Source organism: Diceros bicornis, chromosome 37 (assembly GCF_020826845.1).
Source record: "Diceros bicornis minor isolate mBicDic1 chromosome 37, mDicBic1.mat.cur, whole genome shotgun sequence".
NCBI lineage: Eukaryota > Metazoa > Chordata > Mammalia > Perissodactyla > Rhinocerotidae > Diceros > Diceros bicornis.
The window spans coordinates 24045171-24063105 of NC_080776.1; the positions used below are offsets into that span (position 1 = coordinate 24045171).

Below are 17935 nucleotides of genomic sequence, written 5' to 3' on the forward strand. Positions count from 1 at the left end.
AGACTCCTTGGGTTTGACTCTCAGCTCCGCAATTTATTAACTGTGAATGTGGCCAAATAGCTAGATCTTCATAGGTTGGGAGGATTGACAAAGTTAATTTACATAAAGTGTTTTGTCTAAGGCCTGACACCAAATATTTGTCCAAAAAATGCTGCATGCGTGCACGTGACACGCTATTTTTGTTACTGCTGTTATCTGTCTATTCTTTTCCCAATACTATGATGTTTTAATGACTTTATCTTCATAACCTTATTTATACCAAGTAGGGCAAGTTCTCCATGATTATAGTTCTTTTTCAAAAATTTTTTGCCTATTTTCATGCATTCATTCTTCCATATAAACTTGAGAATAATTTTGTCAATAAAAATTGTTTTGATTTGATTGGAACTGCATTGACTGCATAGTATATTGGAAAGATAATGTGTACTTGTCTTATTGACAAGTACTAAACTAAACAGAAGGACAGAGTTGTTAGAATTACAAATTTAGTAATAATGCATGAAATATTGAGTTTTTCTATCCAGGGAAACAATCCATCAGTCTATTTGCTCAAGTCTTCTTTTATTTTCTTCAGTAAAGTTTTGTCAGCATAATTCTGTACAATTCTGTATAATATGTCAATATAATTTCTTGTTGTTTATTGTGTTTTCTAGGAAGATAATCACATAATCTGAAAACAATGATGAAATTACCACTTTTTAAATCTTTATAAATCCTTTTCTTTTTCTTATCTTATTGTATTTGTTACAACTTGCAGGGAAATATTAATAGTTCCGATAGCAACTGTTCTCGAGTTTCACTTTTAATGGCAATGCCTTTCACACTTCACTGTTGAGTATAATGCAAATCTTCTCTTGGTTTATATGATAAATACTCTGAGGTTAGGAAGAATTTTCCTATTCCTAGCTTATTAAGACATTTCTAAAAACAGCTTTAGATGTCAATTTCATCAAATGCCCCTGGCATATCTATAGAGATGATCAAATGGTGTTTCTCTGGAAGAACATTAATATGGCAAAGAGCTGAGTCTTGACAGGTGAGCAGGAATTAAGCAGAGAAGGAAGGGCAGGAGGGCACCTGGAGTGCAGGGACATGCATGGAGGCAATAAGGTATAGCAACATGAGACGTGAAGGATGGGCGAGTGGACTGCTGGAGTTAATGGTGTGAAGATTGGGGGCAAAGGGGATGGGAGATGAGACTGTGAGGCAAGCAGGGACCAGAACACAAAGGGCTCCTGAAACCAAGCTGCTCAGAATTCACTAAGATGAGCACCATGTGCTGTCACATCTCTTTCAAAGGTAAGACAGGAGAAAGGATGAATTCAGTCTGAAATAAATTTGAAAATACACACATCGATGAACATCAAAAGCATATCCATGTAAACATTTGTAGGAAAATAACCAAAGACCTAATAGCACAGCAAATCCATTAAGTTTAAAGAAATGTGATTCTGATACATTTGCATTTTATTTCTCAAGCATATTAGTACCTGTTGTGGGGTCTTGTTAGAAAAAATAATAGCGGACCCTCCTTCCTCTTCTTTAGGGTAGTCAGGAAATGTGCCAGTTAAGTTCCTGAGGAGGAAAAAAATGCAAATTAAATAGCAATGAGTGCAGGCCTGTCTGTTCTATTCCCCATTGGTTGGTTTTCTTTGTTTTTTTTGTTTAATAATTTTATTTATTTTTTCCCCCAAAGCCCCAGTAGATAGTTGTATGCCATAGCTGCACATCCTTCCAGTCACTGTATGTCGGACGTGGCCTCAACATGGCCACAGAAGCGGCGCGTCGGTGCGCACCCGGGATCCGAACCTGGGCCGCCAGCAGCGGAGTGCGTGCACTTAACCGCTAAGCCACGGGGCCGGCCCTGGCTGGCTCTCTTATGTTCGCTTAAATGAGTGATGGTTATTAGGGTGGGGGTTCCCTGCCAATCACAGGCCAAACACGATGTCTCTAAGGAGCAGAAGGATCTGGTGACATTCAGGAGCAGGTTTCCTTCCTCAAGGAAATTGTTACTCTGAGACAGACATATCTCTCTTTAAAACAGACTGTACTTTTCTTCCTCTTTTTTTTTTTTTTTTTAATTTTTGAGATACTCTGTGCTTGAGTTAAGAATGAAGGCAGAAGCACAAATCATTTCTTCCTGTTTAAAATTCAAGATAAACACAGGATTTTGAAACTAAACAGAAGGATGGAATTGTTCAAATTACAAACTTAGTAATAGCACATGAAATACACACACAGGCTTTAGGCTTTAGTAAGTCTAAGGCCCTATATTTTATGAGTTCCAAATAATAATTTTTTTTTCTGTAACTATACAACTTCTACATTTTAAAAAGCAAACTTTGAAATCTAACGTTTGGGAATTTCAGGAGGGATATGTAGTTAATATTTGTAAAAGAAATTGACTTTGAAAACAAACACACACATAGATACGGAGAACAGATTGGTGGTTACCAGAGGGGGTGGGGGGTGGTGGTGAACGGGATAAAGGGGCACATGTGTGTGGCAATGGATGGAAACTAGACTTTTGGTGGTGAACACAACGCAGTCTATAAAGAAGCTGAAATGTAATGATGTACACCTGAAATTTACATATTATAAATTAATGTGACCTCAATAAAAAAAAAGGAAACTGACTTTGACACAAGTGTCATATTTATTCCACATATAGAAAGAAAAGATTACCAAGTTAGTTCCATTAATCCACCAAAGACTAGAATCTAATGGTTAGAGGAGATGACCATGCTTAAGACAACTCTGCAATGGTGCTTCTCAAACTTTTGGCCTTAGGAGCCCTTTACATACTTGATAATTTTTGAGTATCCCAAAGAGCTTTCATTTATGTGAGTTATAGCTATTAATACTCTGTTAGATATTCAAACTGAGAAATGTCTAAAATATGCATTTTTAATTCATTTAAAAATAACAATAGAGACAGCCCTGATGGCATAGTGGTTAAAGTTCTGCACACTCCACTTTGGTGGCCTGGGTTCGGTTCCTGGGTGTGGAACAACACCACTCGTCTGTCAGTAGCCATGCTGTGGTGGCGGCTCACACAGAAGAACCAGAAGAATTCACAATGATACAAACTATGTACTGGGGCTTTGGGGAGGCAAATGGGAAAAAAGGAGGAAGATTGGCAACAGATCTTAGCTTAGGGCAAATCTTCCCCTGCAAACAACAACAACAACAACAAGCAATAATAAACCCATTATATTTTCACATAAGTAACATTTTTAATGAATAATGTATTTTTCAAAACAAAAAAAGTTAGTGAGAAGAGTGTTTCTGTTCTGCATTTTTTGAAGTCTCTTTAAGGTCTGGCTTAATGGAAGGTAGCTGGGTGCTCGTATCTGCTTCTGTACTCAATCTGGTGAAATACGTTGTTTTGGTTGACATATAGGAAGAAAGTCTGGCCTCACACAGCTGTGCAACTGGAAAAGGGAGGAATATTTTAACAGCCTTTTAGATAACTGTGAATATTCTGCTTTGATTCTACACCACAACTTGACAAGTGGTAGCTTCCTAAAGGCTGCTTGTGATGTGGAATCTGAAACCACATCAATAAACTTTTCCTTCTCTCTCACATTAAAATCCACTGGTCTGTCCTGCATGTTGAACAGATCTTTCAGTCACACATGATTTTGTAACATCAGCTCTCAGTCATGTGAAAAATAATGGTTATGTGGATCTTCCCAATGTTGACACATTTCATCATATCAAAAACCACATTCATTAATAACTCCACCAATCTCATAACCAAAGTCTAAGTAATGGGAAGCTCTCAAACTCACAGAGATGACTCTAAGACTCTCAAAATTTTAATTTTCTCTAGAAAGCTCGAATTCTACTATCAGCAACAAATACTCTCAGTTGTTTTTCTTCAGCCTCATTTGGTTCATTTTTGAGAAAATCTCTCCACAAAACCCAAGTCCTAATAATGAGAGTTTGTCAGTCACTTTCTCAACTGTGACATTCCACAAAAAGTGGCCGGTTCGGCTTGCAGCTGGACACCGTCACAGGCGCTCTTCCTCCAGGCAGCCATCACACCGGGTGTGCAGTGCAGGCACGTATGAGCTCTTCCCACTGCCTCACACACAATATTAAAAAGCTACGTATTCAAGGCTCAAGTCTTAATAAAATTATTTTTTACTGCATCCTCAAGGATATGGTTAAATGAAACTTTTTTTAAGGCAGGTGCATGGTGGTGAGGACCACAATGACTTTGAATTGGGGTCATGGCCTTGGTTTGTGCTGAGGACCCAGCAGCTCCCCCTCCCCCAATGCTTTTGCCCCATCACTCCCACAGGATTGTCCTTCAAACATTTTGAGACAGTTACATCGTTGTCTGGATGAAATATGTCAGGTCTCTTGAACCTTTCCTATGGGCTCATTCAGCAGGAACGTGACTCAGCTCCTCAGCCTTGCTTTGAAAGGAACTGAACACAATGCAGTATGGGGGAGTCTGGGACAAATGCACCTGCAGTGAGGATGGCGGGAGATCAGCCACTATGCGTGCCATTCTGTCCATGGAGCTACCATCAGAGCAGCTACTTTAGTGGCCTCATGTACTCACTCCTCATTCTTCCTTCCATCCATCCATCCATCCATCCATCCATCCATCCATCCATCCATCCACTCACTCATATAGTCAATCAACAAACACTCCGTTCAGTACCAACTAGATTCTGGATGCAGTGATGGGAGACAGTGATCTGAAGATTAAAAGATGTCAGAACTTGTCCTCATGCAGCTCACATTCCACAATCACATGGCTGATGCATATATTTGGCCTCAGAAACTGCCTGTCCACACTGCCTGACCACGTTCTGTCTTGACCTGTGCATCACTTGGCCTAGACAGGTCTTGGATAAAAACTGTGAATACATTTGCACTAAAAGTTAGAGCACTCTCTCCTCTTCACACTCCTCACCATACTCCTTCGACGACCACCTTTACAAGCAACTCCACCGTCTAGTTTGACGGCGTGTCTGGCCTCCTGCCTCCTCACTCCTTACACTCCTCAGGGCCCTTTTTCTCTCCAGCAGCTCCCTCCCAACTGGATGCTTCCCTGTGAATCTGAAACACGCTCAGGACTCTCTCACTGAGAAAACGCTCATCTTCCTTGAACTTTCGTCCTTCTCCAGCTACTCACATACGTCTCTGCTCTCCTTCCCAGTCCAACTTTTCAACAGACTCCTTCACATTCACTGCTGCCATTAAAATAGTTCTTACAAGGTGTTATGGGCTGAACCGTGGTCCCCCCAAAATTCTTAGGTTGAAGTCCCAAGCCCTAGTACCTCAGAATGTGAATTCATTTGGAAATAGGGTCATTGCAGACGTAATCAGTTAAGATGAGGTCATACGTTAGTTAAGATGGGCCCTAATCCAATATGACTGGTGTCCTCACAAAAAGCGGAAATTTGGGCACAGAGGGAATATGATGTGAAGACACAGGGAGAAGACAGTTGTCAACAAGCCAAGGAGAGAGGTCTGGAACAGACTGTCCCTCACAGCGTTTGGAAGGAACCAACCCTGCCGACACTGTGATCTTGGACTTCTGGCCTCCAAAACTGTGAGAGAACAAATTTCTGTTGTTTAAGCCCCCAGGTTGTGGTACTCTGTTCGGGCAGCCCTAGGAGACTCATACACAAGTTTACAATGAGTTTGATGTTGCTAACTCCCGTGGATGTTTACCACTCCGCTCTCTCTTGATCTCTCAGATGACCAAGTCCTTTGTCCTGAAAGGTTCTCTGTCCTTGGCTTCCAGGCTTGGCATCCTCCTGGCTCCCTCCTGCCTCTCACCACTTCTTCTCTGTCTCTTAAGGCACCTCCTTCTCTGCCTTACATAGAAGGAGCTCACAGTACGTGACCTATAAGCAGTACTTGAGCGCTCAATCATCTCTTCTCCCTAAAATGATTTGTTTGTTGGATTCTCTCTGTGTTCTCCTCTCCTGCTCCTCTTTGCTGGAACCTCCTCGTCTCCCCCACCTGCCGTAAGTGCTGGGGGACCCTGGGCTCTTCTCTTCTGTGCTCACTACCTTATGATCTCATCCAGCTTCCTAGCTTTAAACATCACCAGCAGGCTTCATCTCTCCAAGGCTATGTCTCCTGCCTTCACGTCTCCCCCGAGCTGCAGACTCACACATTCAACTCCCGGCCCAACGCCTCCCTTCGGGTGTGCAGTAAGTATCTCAAACTTAAGTGTCCCAAGCTCAACTCTTGTTCTCACCTCCTCCCCCAATCTCCTCTCCCTCTTGCATTTCCCCATTTCAGAAAATAGAAACTCTTTCTCCAGTTGCTCCAAGGCCAAAACCCTAGAATCATCCTGACTCCTCTCTCTTTCATACCTATGTTCAATCCATCAGCAACTCCGTTAGTTCTACCTTCCAAATATGTCTAGAATCCGACCACTTCACATTGCCTCCACTGGCCCAAGCCACCATTATCTCAAATTTATGTTATTGTGATTTAACCGGTCTCCATGCAGCCTCCTGCTCTCCTTTGGTCTATACTCCATGTGGCAGCCAGAGTGATCCTTTTAATCATGCCACTTCTCTGCTCTCCAATTCTCTCACTCAAAATGAAACCAATGCCCATATAATTAGGTTAACCTATGTCTCCATTTATTCAGGACAGGCCTGAGTTATGTGCACTCCCTTTCATTCCTAGAACTGTCCTGATTTGGACATTCAATTATATGGTTCCTCCACTTACAACATCCCCTGCTACCTCCCTGGTTCACCTCCCACCACCTTCCTCTTTGCTCCTCAATCTACCTCAATGCTCCCTCTGCAGAGAGATGCTCACTCTCAGAGATAAAATAATACACCAAGTGGTGTCTTCCTTCACTTGCTTTAAGGTTTTGCTCAAACGTCATCGTGTCAGGAAGAGAGGTCTTCCCTGACTATCTTGTACAAAATAAATTTTTTGACCAAATAAAATAGGTTCCCTCTTATCTCATAACCAAAGGTCTTGCTGACGTGTGTATATTTGGGGTGGAGAAGAGGGGGAATGTTAAGTAGTCTTGGATGATTACCTCAGTTTCTCTTTGCAGTTTGGAAAGTACTTTCATAGATGCAGGGATCTTTTCTACTTCAAACAAATTTTAACACAAAATCTTCTGCAAAATGATTAAGCGTTAAATATGCTACCTTGTGCATGATAATTATTTAAATCACAGCTTTCCCTCAATTATACTTTGAATCTTAATTCCAAAGACATTTGATTATCTTTGAACTTTCATCATTTTGCTGATTTGCAGAGTTAACGTGCAGCATGTGCTAGAATGGTACATTCTAGAATTCTAGAATGGCATTCTTGAATCCCCCCCGGCAACTTCCATTTGCTCTCCAATTGCAGCAACAGGAAAAGCCAAACCAGGTTGCCGAATTGGGCATACAAACCACTCAATGGGGCAAGTGATGCACAAAATGGAACTCAGCACACGGATGCACGAAAAATAACCTGCACTATGCACGTGAGGACTTTCTCACTTCACCCAAATCTACAGAACGAAACAGAAAAGGGGAGAATCATCCACGAACACAGAGTTTGAGAAATGTGGAATCTGATAACACTGTGGATTTACCAGATATTCTGAGCTCTGTCAGCATTTAGTCACCCACAAGAAAATACTGGCATATCTCATGGGGATTAAATATTTCTAAAGCAAGAATACAGCTTTTTGGAACAAAATTTAACTCAAATTAAATATAATTTCCAAAAGATAGACTTTATTCATTAAATCCACTCCCTAAAAAGTATTTAGAAAGATTTGAATATGAACACTGAATGTGCCATATATTATCTATCAATCTTTAGAGATTGTTTGATATTTTTCAAAAGCAAATGACACGTTGCCATCACTAAGTTCGGATTATCCTGGAATGTTATGAAAGGAGGAAGCCGAGGCGCCCCCAAACCCCCATCCCTGCGAAAGAACTGATCTTCTAAGTGTTCCAGAGTTGGAAGGTTCTGGTAATTCAACATTTTCTACAGCTTCTTTCGTCAATCCTAGCTCTTGACTCAGAAAGCAACCCTTCCACATGCACACTGAAGTTATTTAGGGTAACAGCTTTCACCCCCTTGGCTCTTAAGTGGGGCCTGCACCCATCACATCACTGGCCCCTAAAGGAGCTTCCAGGTAGGGTTCATGTGTAAAGCAGTGTCTCTGACTCCCCAGCCACCCCACCCTCTGATCTCAAACTGGTCTCACTTGGTTCTCCCCCGACACCCTCACCCAATTCCTTGGCTCGTGACCCCTACTTTCAATCCCTGTCTTTGGCCCCACAGATATGGCATTAGTCCTGTGCATTTCTTAGCCTAAAAGAGCTCCTGCCTGAGGCACGTGGAGCTCAGCCCCAACTCCCGCAGGAGGCCAGTGGCCAGCCAGACCTGCCCCTCCCTCATCTCCATAATGGGAAGTGGGAAGTGCCCCACATCTTATTTTGTACAAGTAGGGTTGACTCAGGCAATGTTGCTGCCATTTCCTTATTGTGCCTGACAATTTTCCACCGGAGCTCCACCTTCTGGGGGCAGGGCGGGGGCAGAGACACGCCCTCTGCACTCTTAGACACCGAAGTGCCAGGCTGGCCTGTCTAGGGCTGTCACCGCTGCCACTCAACTCAATTCGGGTGACCTTAGTTCACACCTCACAGGCGTCTCCTGCTAACAGCGGCAACCTGTTCTTGAAAATCAGACATTCTGCTCAAGAATCGCTTTCCAGGAGCCGGTGTCTCATTGTCTTAAATGGGAAGAATTAAATGCGGTATAACCACAACCTCCCTCACAACCAATTATTCTGGGGGGAGGCAGGACGACGAAAATACCCTGGGAAGGGCCCTGCTCACTTCCTGAAAACGATAGAATTCAAAGACAGGCGCGCCACGCTGTGCCCATTTCCCTCTGCCGTCTGTTGTTCCGCCCCAGGAAAGGGAAAAGAAGATCTTTGGTTGCCTGGGAGTCCTGTTTGTTCAGGAAATGTGATCAACGAGCTGTAGTCCTAGCTTCTGTTGCAGGACATTTGGGGGGTTTTCCCACACCTTACTAATTGCAGATGAGTACTCACAGCTTTAAGCAATATTCTTTAGAATATTTCCTTATGCTAAATTTCCACCAGTGAGATTCCTGCCGGCATGGGCCATGCTCCACTCCTGGAGAAGTGCTGTTCTCAGAAGATCTCCAGAGGCCTACCGTCCACAGAAGTCCTCGGCGAAGAGCCGAGAGAGGACACCAGACCCTGATCTTCCGGCTCCTTGGGTGGGAGGCCTGGCTTCCCAGGCCTCATCTGCCGCGCGCATGCGTTAGCGCTCCTCCTCTTCTCTGATGCCTGCACCCTTTTGCCTTCACGGTTTTGGCCAGTCTGGGTGTGAATGGAAGCACGATTTGAATTTGCATTTCCTTAGCTACTAGTGAGGTTGACACTGTACATGCCACGTGCATTTGTGTACCTGTCTCCTCGTCTCCTGGATCCACTTATTTAACAGAAATGATAACAGCTCACGTGTTCGTTGCATGAAGTTTATAAAGCATTTTCACGTGCCTTTCACAAAGTAGTTTCTCACGTCCCCCTTACAGAAATTCTGCGAGATAAGCACTTCTTTCCATTTTGCAAAGGCGGAAATTTGACAATGTGAGAGTTTAAGTGACTTATCAAAGACAAATAGTTCCTTCCGGGAAGAGCCTAGATTCCAACATGGGCTTCCAACTGGACCCAGGGGCCCAGGGCGCCCCCACTAATCTCAGCGGCTTACTCTGCATAAACCCTTAGACAGTGGAGTCCTGATACTTGAGCTGTTACGTTTTCATTAAATACCTTTCCCATGCACACATTGTTTGCGCAAACAATTCCACTATTTGGAATCCTTACAGGAATGAAAGCAGAGATATTTTGTGACGCACTGTCTGTACTAGCAAAACTGTAAATAATAAAAACTAATTAAAAAACTGCAATAATCATTCAATGGGAAATAGTCATGTAATTATGGTAAAGCCTCACTGTGGAATTCAGCTTATGGACCTGACTGCACCTGTTCACGACTGGCACTTAATAAACACTTGGATGGATGAATAAATTCAGCTCTCTAAGACTAATCTGCTCTATAGGAACAGCAGGAATGTTAATGATAGGATGTTAAGGGGAAAGACCAGGCTGGGCAGTGATACCGGTTATCCAAAGAAAAGCGGATGGGAGGAGAGCTTCACGCCTGTGTGTGTGTTTGCAGGTGCACCTGAATTAGCTCAGAGGCGTGGGACTGGAGGGAAGATGACCATTAATTTTTTCTTTATACATTTCAGTATTGTTTTCCTTGCTACAGCAAATGGGAATTATGTTTGTAATTAAATGAAACAATAAAGTAAAATAATTTATAATAAAAAATAAATTTCATAATTGGTTGGTTTCCCTATATGTCTTATTTTAGGGTTTGATTATTATAGAGACCTCGTAATTTTTACAGTGAAATTAGCCCAATTTTCTCTGAAGATATTTTTCTTTCTGTAGTTAGAAAATTGTGATCTCCCTCTAGGGCAGTTAAACCCTCCATTCTGTTTTCCACTCCCTGTTGGCTCTAACAATTACAGCAATCTAGTATTGCAACTAGGTTTTTTCCATTCTTATTACTTTTTTTTTAGTTAATTTATCATGCGCTATTTATTTCCATCTGTATTTGTCAGTTCCTGGGCTCTCTACTTTGTTCATTGATCTATGGTTATGTTTTTACATTAGTATAGTGCCTTCATCTTATTTTTCTTTATAATATACTTGAAAGTAAAGTGCAATTTGTCCTTCCTTATTTTCTTATTTTAATCCTAATGACTTTAATAATTATGTTTTCAAGTTCAATAAATAATCTTGTTGGGATTTTAATTGAAATTGCGTTATCTCTATAAATTACCTAGAGCAGATGTGTCATCTTTCCATTTAACCAGAAACATGGCATCTCTTGCTATTTATTCACATCTTTTCTCATTTCTTCCTTTTAACACTTATAGACTTCTTAAATTTTCATGTATTTCTCTTTCATATTTAGTCTATCATTCATTTAAAAAATGCATCTTGCCACTTTCTTTAAAATATTTATTCTTATTTCCTTTTCATGTCATTATACTGACAATAATTTATATAATGGCACTAATAATTTTTAGGGGCAAAAGCCATCCATATCGTCCTTTTCTTTCATGGGAAGGTCTACAGTGTTTTATCATTAAGTGTATAGCTCTCTTCTGTTTTAAAAAATACTTGATATTTCATTCATTCATTCATTCATTTAGAACATATTTATTGAGTGTCTCCTATGGGCCAGACACTGTTCTAGGCACTGGGAAAAAGCAGTAAACAGAAGATATAAAAATCCTTGTTTTTATTCAGCTTACATTTTATTATGCTAAGAATGAACCCTTGTCTTTCTGTTCTTAAATTTTTAAAATAAAAAGTGGGTTTTATTTATTTATTTATTTTATAACTTTTTTTTTTTTGGAAGATTGGCCCTGTGCTAACATCTGTTGCCAATATTCCTCTTTTTTTTCTTTTTTCTCCGAAAAGGCCCAGTACGTAGCTGTGTATCATAGTTGTTGAGCTGTAGCTCTTCCATGTGGGAAGCTGCCTCAGCATGGCTTGATGAGTGGTGAGCAGGTCCATGCCCAGGATCTAAACCCGAGAACCCCGGGTGAACTCGAGAACTTAATCGCTATGCCTCCAGGCCGGCCCCAGAAGTGAGCTTTAATTTTATCAAATGATTTTTCTGCATGAACTGAAATGATCATATTGCTTTTATTGATATACATAATATTGAATTTTCCTACCACTTAACTATTTGTATTTCCGGGAATAAGCACTCGTGGTCTAATTTTGAACTACTTGGAAATCTAAAAATACCATCTGACAGAACGATTGAGTCAGAGAGAAAAATCAAAACACAAACAAATTGGAAATGAAAAACCAAAAAAAAAAAAATCATGACATATAATTTTTTTTTATCCTTCAGAATAAGGATTCAGTATCATAAGTGCAAGCCTCTAACCTTCTCCCAGAATCCACTAGAAAGAACAACAAAACACACACTGGGGACAGTTCTGGGCACGGAAACTATGGAAGCGCATTCTCCAAATGCTGGAATTCCTGTGGAGGGACTCCAGGGGTGGGTCCCTGGCTCCTGCTCCGGGCAGGAAGGTACCGGGGCATCTGAGCATCTGGGAGTACCGGCTCAGGCAGTGGCGCAGGACGGGTGGTGAGCTCGGACCCACCTTCCTGGAGTGAAAAGGGGTCAGGGTCACAGGGTCACAACCTGTCTTGGGTTTATAAAGGATGATTCTTCCTCTCTGTGGTGGACAGACTCTAAGGCCACGCCTGTGTTCTCTGCCTCCTGGTGTTCACACCATTGTGTATTTCCTTCCCCTTGAGTGTGGGTGGGACCTGCGACTGGCTTGTAATCAAGAGAACAGCAAGCATGACAACAGCATGTCACTACTCTGAACGTTCTATATGGTTGTAATTTCTACCTTGCTCCCGGACTCTCTCCCTTGCAGGCTTTGATGAAGCAAGCTGCCATAGGGAGACGCCCGCCTGGCAAGGAGCTGGGGGCCACCTCCAGCCAACAGCCAGCAAGGAACTGGGGCCCTCAGTCTGGCAGCCCACAAGGAACTGAGAGCTTGGAAGCAGATAAGACCCCAGCCCCAGCTGACGCCTTGACTGCAGCCTTACAAGACCCTGAGCAGCGGATGCAGCTAACCCTGCCTCCTGACCCCCAGAAACCATAGGAGCATCAGTGGGTGTGGTTTTGAGCCACTGAGTTTGTAAGTCTGAGTGATACTGTTCTGCAGCAATAGAGAACAGATACACTGTCATACTGAAAACGGATTTTTGCAAACAAAGGTAGTTGCAGGGACATGAATTAGGAGGCTAATGCAGTCTAGGCTGGGGCTGATGAGGCTCAAACCCAGACTGGAGCGGCAGCAAAGATGGAGGCCTGAGAAGTGGGTGGGTTTGGGGCATATTTTGAAGGTAGAACCAATGGAATTTTCCGATTGACTGGATGCTAGGCTGAGAGAAGGACAGGAGTCAGGGATGATGCTAAGAGCCGGGAAGGGTGGATTCACCATCTGCTGGGATGGGAAAGGCTGTGTGGAGCAGGGTTGAGGAGGTAAGATGCCATTTCAGATCTGGACTTGTGGTGCTTGAGATGTGACCCCTACATCTGAGTGGGGATATTGAGTGGACAGCTGGATCTCCCTGTCTGGAATTTAAGAGCGTGCTCTGGGCTGGAGATTCACATTTGGGAGTCAACAAAACATAGATGGAATTGAAAGCCATGCACCTGGATGAGATTACCATGGAGACAGAGAAGGAAAGGGAATGGAGGGAGGCAAGGCCTGGGCCCTGGGCCTCTGGTTTTGAAGAGGTGGGAGGGAAGAGGAGAGACCAGCAACAGATTTGGGTAGCTTCTATCATATATTTTTTGTTCAAGGATTTTTCTCCTCTTTTTTCAGATTATTGCATTGCCATCATATGATGTCACCAAAGTCAGCCTTAAGACTGGGGATTTGTTAGACAAAGTTGATGATCTCACGAAAGTAGCAGAGGCTATTTCAAGTCAGACACAGTTAGAAAGGACGATGTCCTTGGCCCCCAGGGGGCAGGTTCGGTTCTCTACATCGGCTGTGGTTCTCTCCTGAAGACCGAATGGCTCAAAAGCAATGACCTATGGTCTTTATTGAAAATGCAATGTTATTTCTAGATAACCTGATCTAGGAAACGTATTGAAATGATTTGCAAAGAAACTTCCATAATAATGTATTCATTTATTAGGCACTTATGTACTCAGAACTTGATATCATCATCTCAACAGCCCTATGAGGTAGGTACTGTTATCGTCAATATTTTTCAGATGAGGAAACTGAGACTTAACAAGTTTAAGTGACTTGCCCAGGCAGAGCCAAGCTTTGAGACACTCCAGAACCTGCAGGCTCGGCAACCCCCGCCTGGTACTTAACATAGGGCTCGCAGGCAGAGCTGAGCTGACTGCCGTGGAAAGCACACTGGTGGTTTAGGTTCCAGTAATAAAGCCTTAAAATAAGGCTGTAGACACAATAAAGGAGCGTTTGGGAGCTAGATATATAACGAAAATAGTATTTTACTGGAAATGAAGAAACCTGGGGCAGGTGCCAGTAATTAGCTGTGTGATTTGAGCAAATCTCTCCATCACTGTGGTAGCCCGGTTCCTTTCTCTTTCCGCCAAATAAACTAGGTTTATTTATTCAGTTATTAAAAAATAAGTACTGTGTGCCTATTAGACAATTTTTAAAGTTCCTTTCAGCTTTAGAAACTCGATGATTTACATGGACAAAAGTTGGTGGGGGAAGGGCAATGTTAACTTCTTACAGAATCTATTCAATGATTAATGTTACTTTCTTATATAAATATGTTCGACATAGCTCTCTGCCTTTATATTCTTTTATTTGAGGAAGATTGAGGAGAAAAACACCCATGCCTTATATCTTTCAGTGAACAAACGTGAGGTATGGAACATTTGGTAAAGTCAGGGCCTATTAAAAATTTATGCATATTGTCAAAAATTCTTACACAAATGTGAAAATGACCAGCTCTAGAGTTTGCAGTGATTTAGAAAGCAGAACTACTCACATGATAAATTTTTCCCCTGAGGTCTGACACCAAGCTTCAATGGGTCCCACATTTCAGACTCCCAGGACAGAGATTTATCTGTGTTTCATCAAGTATGAAAAATATATGGATGGAGGGGTTTCCGGCCAGTACCCCCCAAGTCATCTAGCCACCTCCATTAATGTCAGCAGGCTCATAAATTTCTCCTGCGTTCTAAAGAAAGCAGCTTGTGCCACCGCACAGAAGCCTCCCGAAGTGTCACTTGCTGCCTATAAATTCACTTACACTCAATAAAGGCAGTTGACTGCACATGGACTTAATTACATGGCCCTCCTGGGGAAACTGAGGGCTTCACCGTTTCTCAAAGGAGAGAAGGAAAAAGTCGTGTGCAAAGCCGGGTAATTTCTTAGTCGCACATTACAAAATCTGATTTATTCATTGATGTTTCTACTCATTAGTGGGATATTATCAGCAGTTAGCACCCAAGACGGAAGCTTCTTCTTGATTTCAAAGTGTCATCCTTACTCACGCTTGAATCCTATAGGAACCTCCCTGCCCAATCCTCTGTCTGCTTTTATTTTATTAAAAGGAACAACAGATTACTGATTACAACATAACTGACAATTTTGGTTACTATTCTGTTGAGAAAATGACACATATGCTTTATTTTCACCTTTCGGTCTTAAATATTTATTTGTATAGAAACATTAATAACCAGGCACAAGCAGATCACTTTAGGAAGGAATGGAAGGGTTTTCCCATTCAAAGAGGCTGCCATTGGTTTCTGTTCACGTGCTCATCGTTCAAAACCTCAGGCATCGTTCATCCATCAACTCTTCCTTATTTAACTGAGTAGTCATTCCCCTTCCTAACTCAAGAATCCAGAAAGCTTAGGAAAATAGTCAGAGGAGGAAAAGTATAAGTTAGCAAAATGTCCAGATATGCACATTTTTAAACTCATTTCTTATGTGCTACTTTCAAAAATAAATAATCTTTCATAAATGGCAACAGAGTGAATTACAGAAAAGGGCAGCTTTAGGGCAGAAAGGTTAATCCTGAAGATCCTCTGACCTTATTTGATTGAGTGGCAAATGCATATTTATGAAACACAAAGGCACGATAATTTCTGTCTGAAGCAACACATACATGTTGACATGTCACCATATGACACAGAAATTAAGAGCTTGCTGAAACAAATCAAAAGGCTCTATATCCCAAGAGCAGTCTGTTCTTTGTCACAGTGTGTGAAGTGCCATAAAGGAGATGGCTCTCAAGTCATCAGACTGTCCCCGTTACAGTGACTTCAGCAGAGAGGCAGTAGACGCAGGGGCTTTCACATTTCCAGGATAATACTGGTTTTGATTTTTTCAGTGGTGTTCTGCCACTCCTTAGCGTGATTCCCTCTGCTTCCCCACCTCTCTTGAAGGGATGCAGAGGGTGGCAGCCCCTCTAGCCCAAAGCTACTCCAAGTACAGTCCCAGAACCAGGAGTATCAGCATCTCCCAGGAGCTTGCTAGAAATTCAGACTCTATAACAAACGCACAGGCAACAAAAGCAAAAACAGACAAGAGGGATTACATCAAACCAAAAAGCTTCTGCACAGCAAAGGAAACAACAAAATGAACAGGCAACTTACAGAATGGGAGAAAATATTTGCAAACCATATATCTGATAAAGGGTTAACATCTGAAATATGTGAGGAACTCCTATAACTCAATAGCCTGATTAAAAAATGGGCCAAAGAACTGAATAGACATTTCGCAAAAGAAGACATAAAAATGGCCAACGGGTATGTGAAAAGGTGCTTGGCATCACTAATCACCAGGGAAATACAAATCAAAATCACAATGAGATATCACTTCACACTTGTTAGGATGGCTCTTATCAGAGAGATGAAAGATAAGTGTTGGTGAGGATGTGGAGAAAAGGGAACTCAAGTGGGAATGGAAATTGGTGCAGTTATAGTGGAAAATAGTAAGGAGGTTCCTCGAAAAATTTAAAAGGCCATATGAACTACCATACGATCCAGCAATCCCACTTCTGGGTATATACTTAAAGGAAATGAAATCAAGATCTTGACGAGTTAAATGCACACTAGGAAATAACAGAAAATGTATATATTGGTCTCTGCATCTCTGCCCCTGGTTCCAGGCACACAGCTCCTAAAATCCTTGTAATTTCCTAAGTCATAAGTGCACTAGGACCTAACATTTGGACTTCAACCCTGGTTCCTGACACAGGGCTCCTAAATCCCTTGGAATTTCCTGGGTGATCGGTGTGACTTATGTTTTAATGAGGCAAAGCTTGGTGGGCTCCTGGATGGGGGCTGGTCACCTGAAAGACCAAGCCATGATTAGAAGCTAGGAAATTTCCACCTCATCCCCTATCCTCCAGGAAGGGGAGAAGGGATGGAAATTGAGTTAATGATTGATCATGCCTACATGAGGAAGCCTCCATAAGAATCCCAAAAGTATGGGGTCTGGAGAGATTCTGGGTTGGTGAACACGTGGAGGTGCAGGGAGGGTAAAGCCTGGCGAGGGAGTGGAAGCTCCGTGCCCCTTCCCCCATACCTTGCCCTATGCATCTCTTCCATCCGGATGTTCATCAGTATCCTTTATCATATCCTTTTATAATAAACCAGTAAATCTAAGTGTTTCCCTGAGTTCTGCGAGCCATTTTAACAAACCCAAGGGGGGTCATGGGAACCCCGATGTATAGCCAACCAGTCAGAAGTATAGGTGACAACCTGGGATTTGCGACTGGCATCTGAAGTGGGGCAGCAGTCTTGTGGGACAGAGCCCACAACTTGTGGGATCCGACGCTATCTCCAGGTAGTGTCAGAACCGTATTGATTACAGGATGCCCAGCTGGTGTTGCAGCGAACTGCTTGAGATGTGGAAAACCCACACACCTGGTGTCAGAAGTGAAGTATTGTGAGTGTGATAGTAAGTGTGTGAGTAACGGAGAAACACACAGGAGGAAGTGTTTTTTCTTATACGCACATCCATGTTCATTGCAGCGTTATTTACAACAGCCAAGATACGGAAACAACCTGAATGCCCATCAACGGATACATACATAAAGAAAATGAGGTATATACATACAATGGAACATTATTCAGCCATAAAAAATGGCAGGAAATCCTGCCATTTGTGACAACATGGATGAACCTGGAGGACATTATGCTGAGTGAAATAAGCCAGACACAGAAGGACAAATACTCTATGATCCCATTTATAGGAGGAATCCACAATAGTCAAACTCAGAGAAGCAGAGAGTAGAATGGTGGTTCAGGGGCTGAGGGGAGGGAGAAAC

General features: G+C 42.3%; 1 protein-coding gene across 1 annotated transcript in view; it reads right to left on the reverse strand.

Annotated features, from left to right (window-relative positions):
- Positions 1-17935, reverse strand: part of IQCA1 (IQ motif containing with AAA domain 1) — a 146153-nt gene that overhangs the window by 87744 nt on the left and 40474 nt on the right. The window contains exon 6 of the mRNA XM_058533276.1: positions 1491-1575. Coding sequence (XP_058389259.1) covers positions 1491-1575 — 85 coding nt within the window. The remainder of the gene's footprint in view (positions 1-1490; positions 1576-17935) is intronic.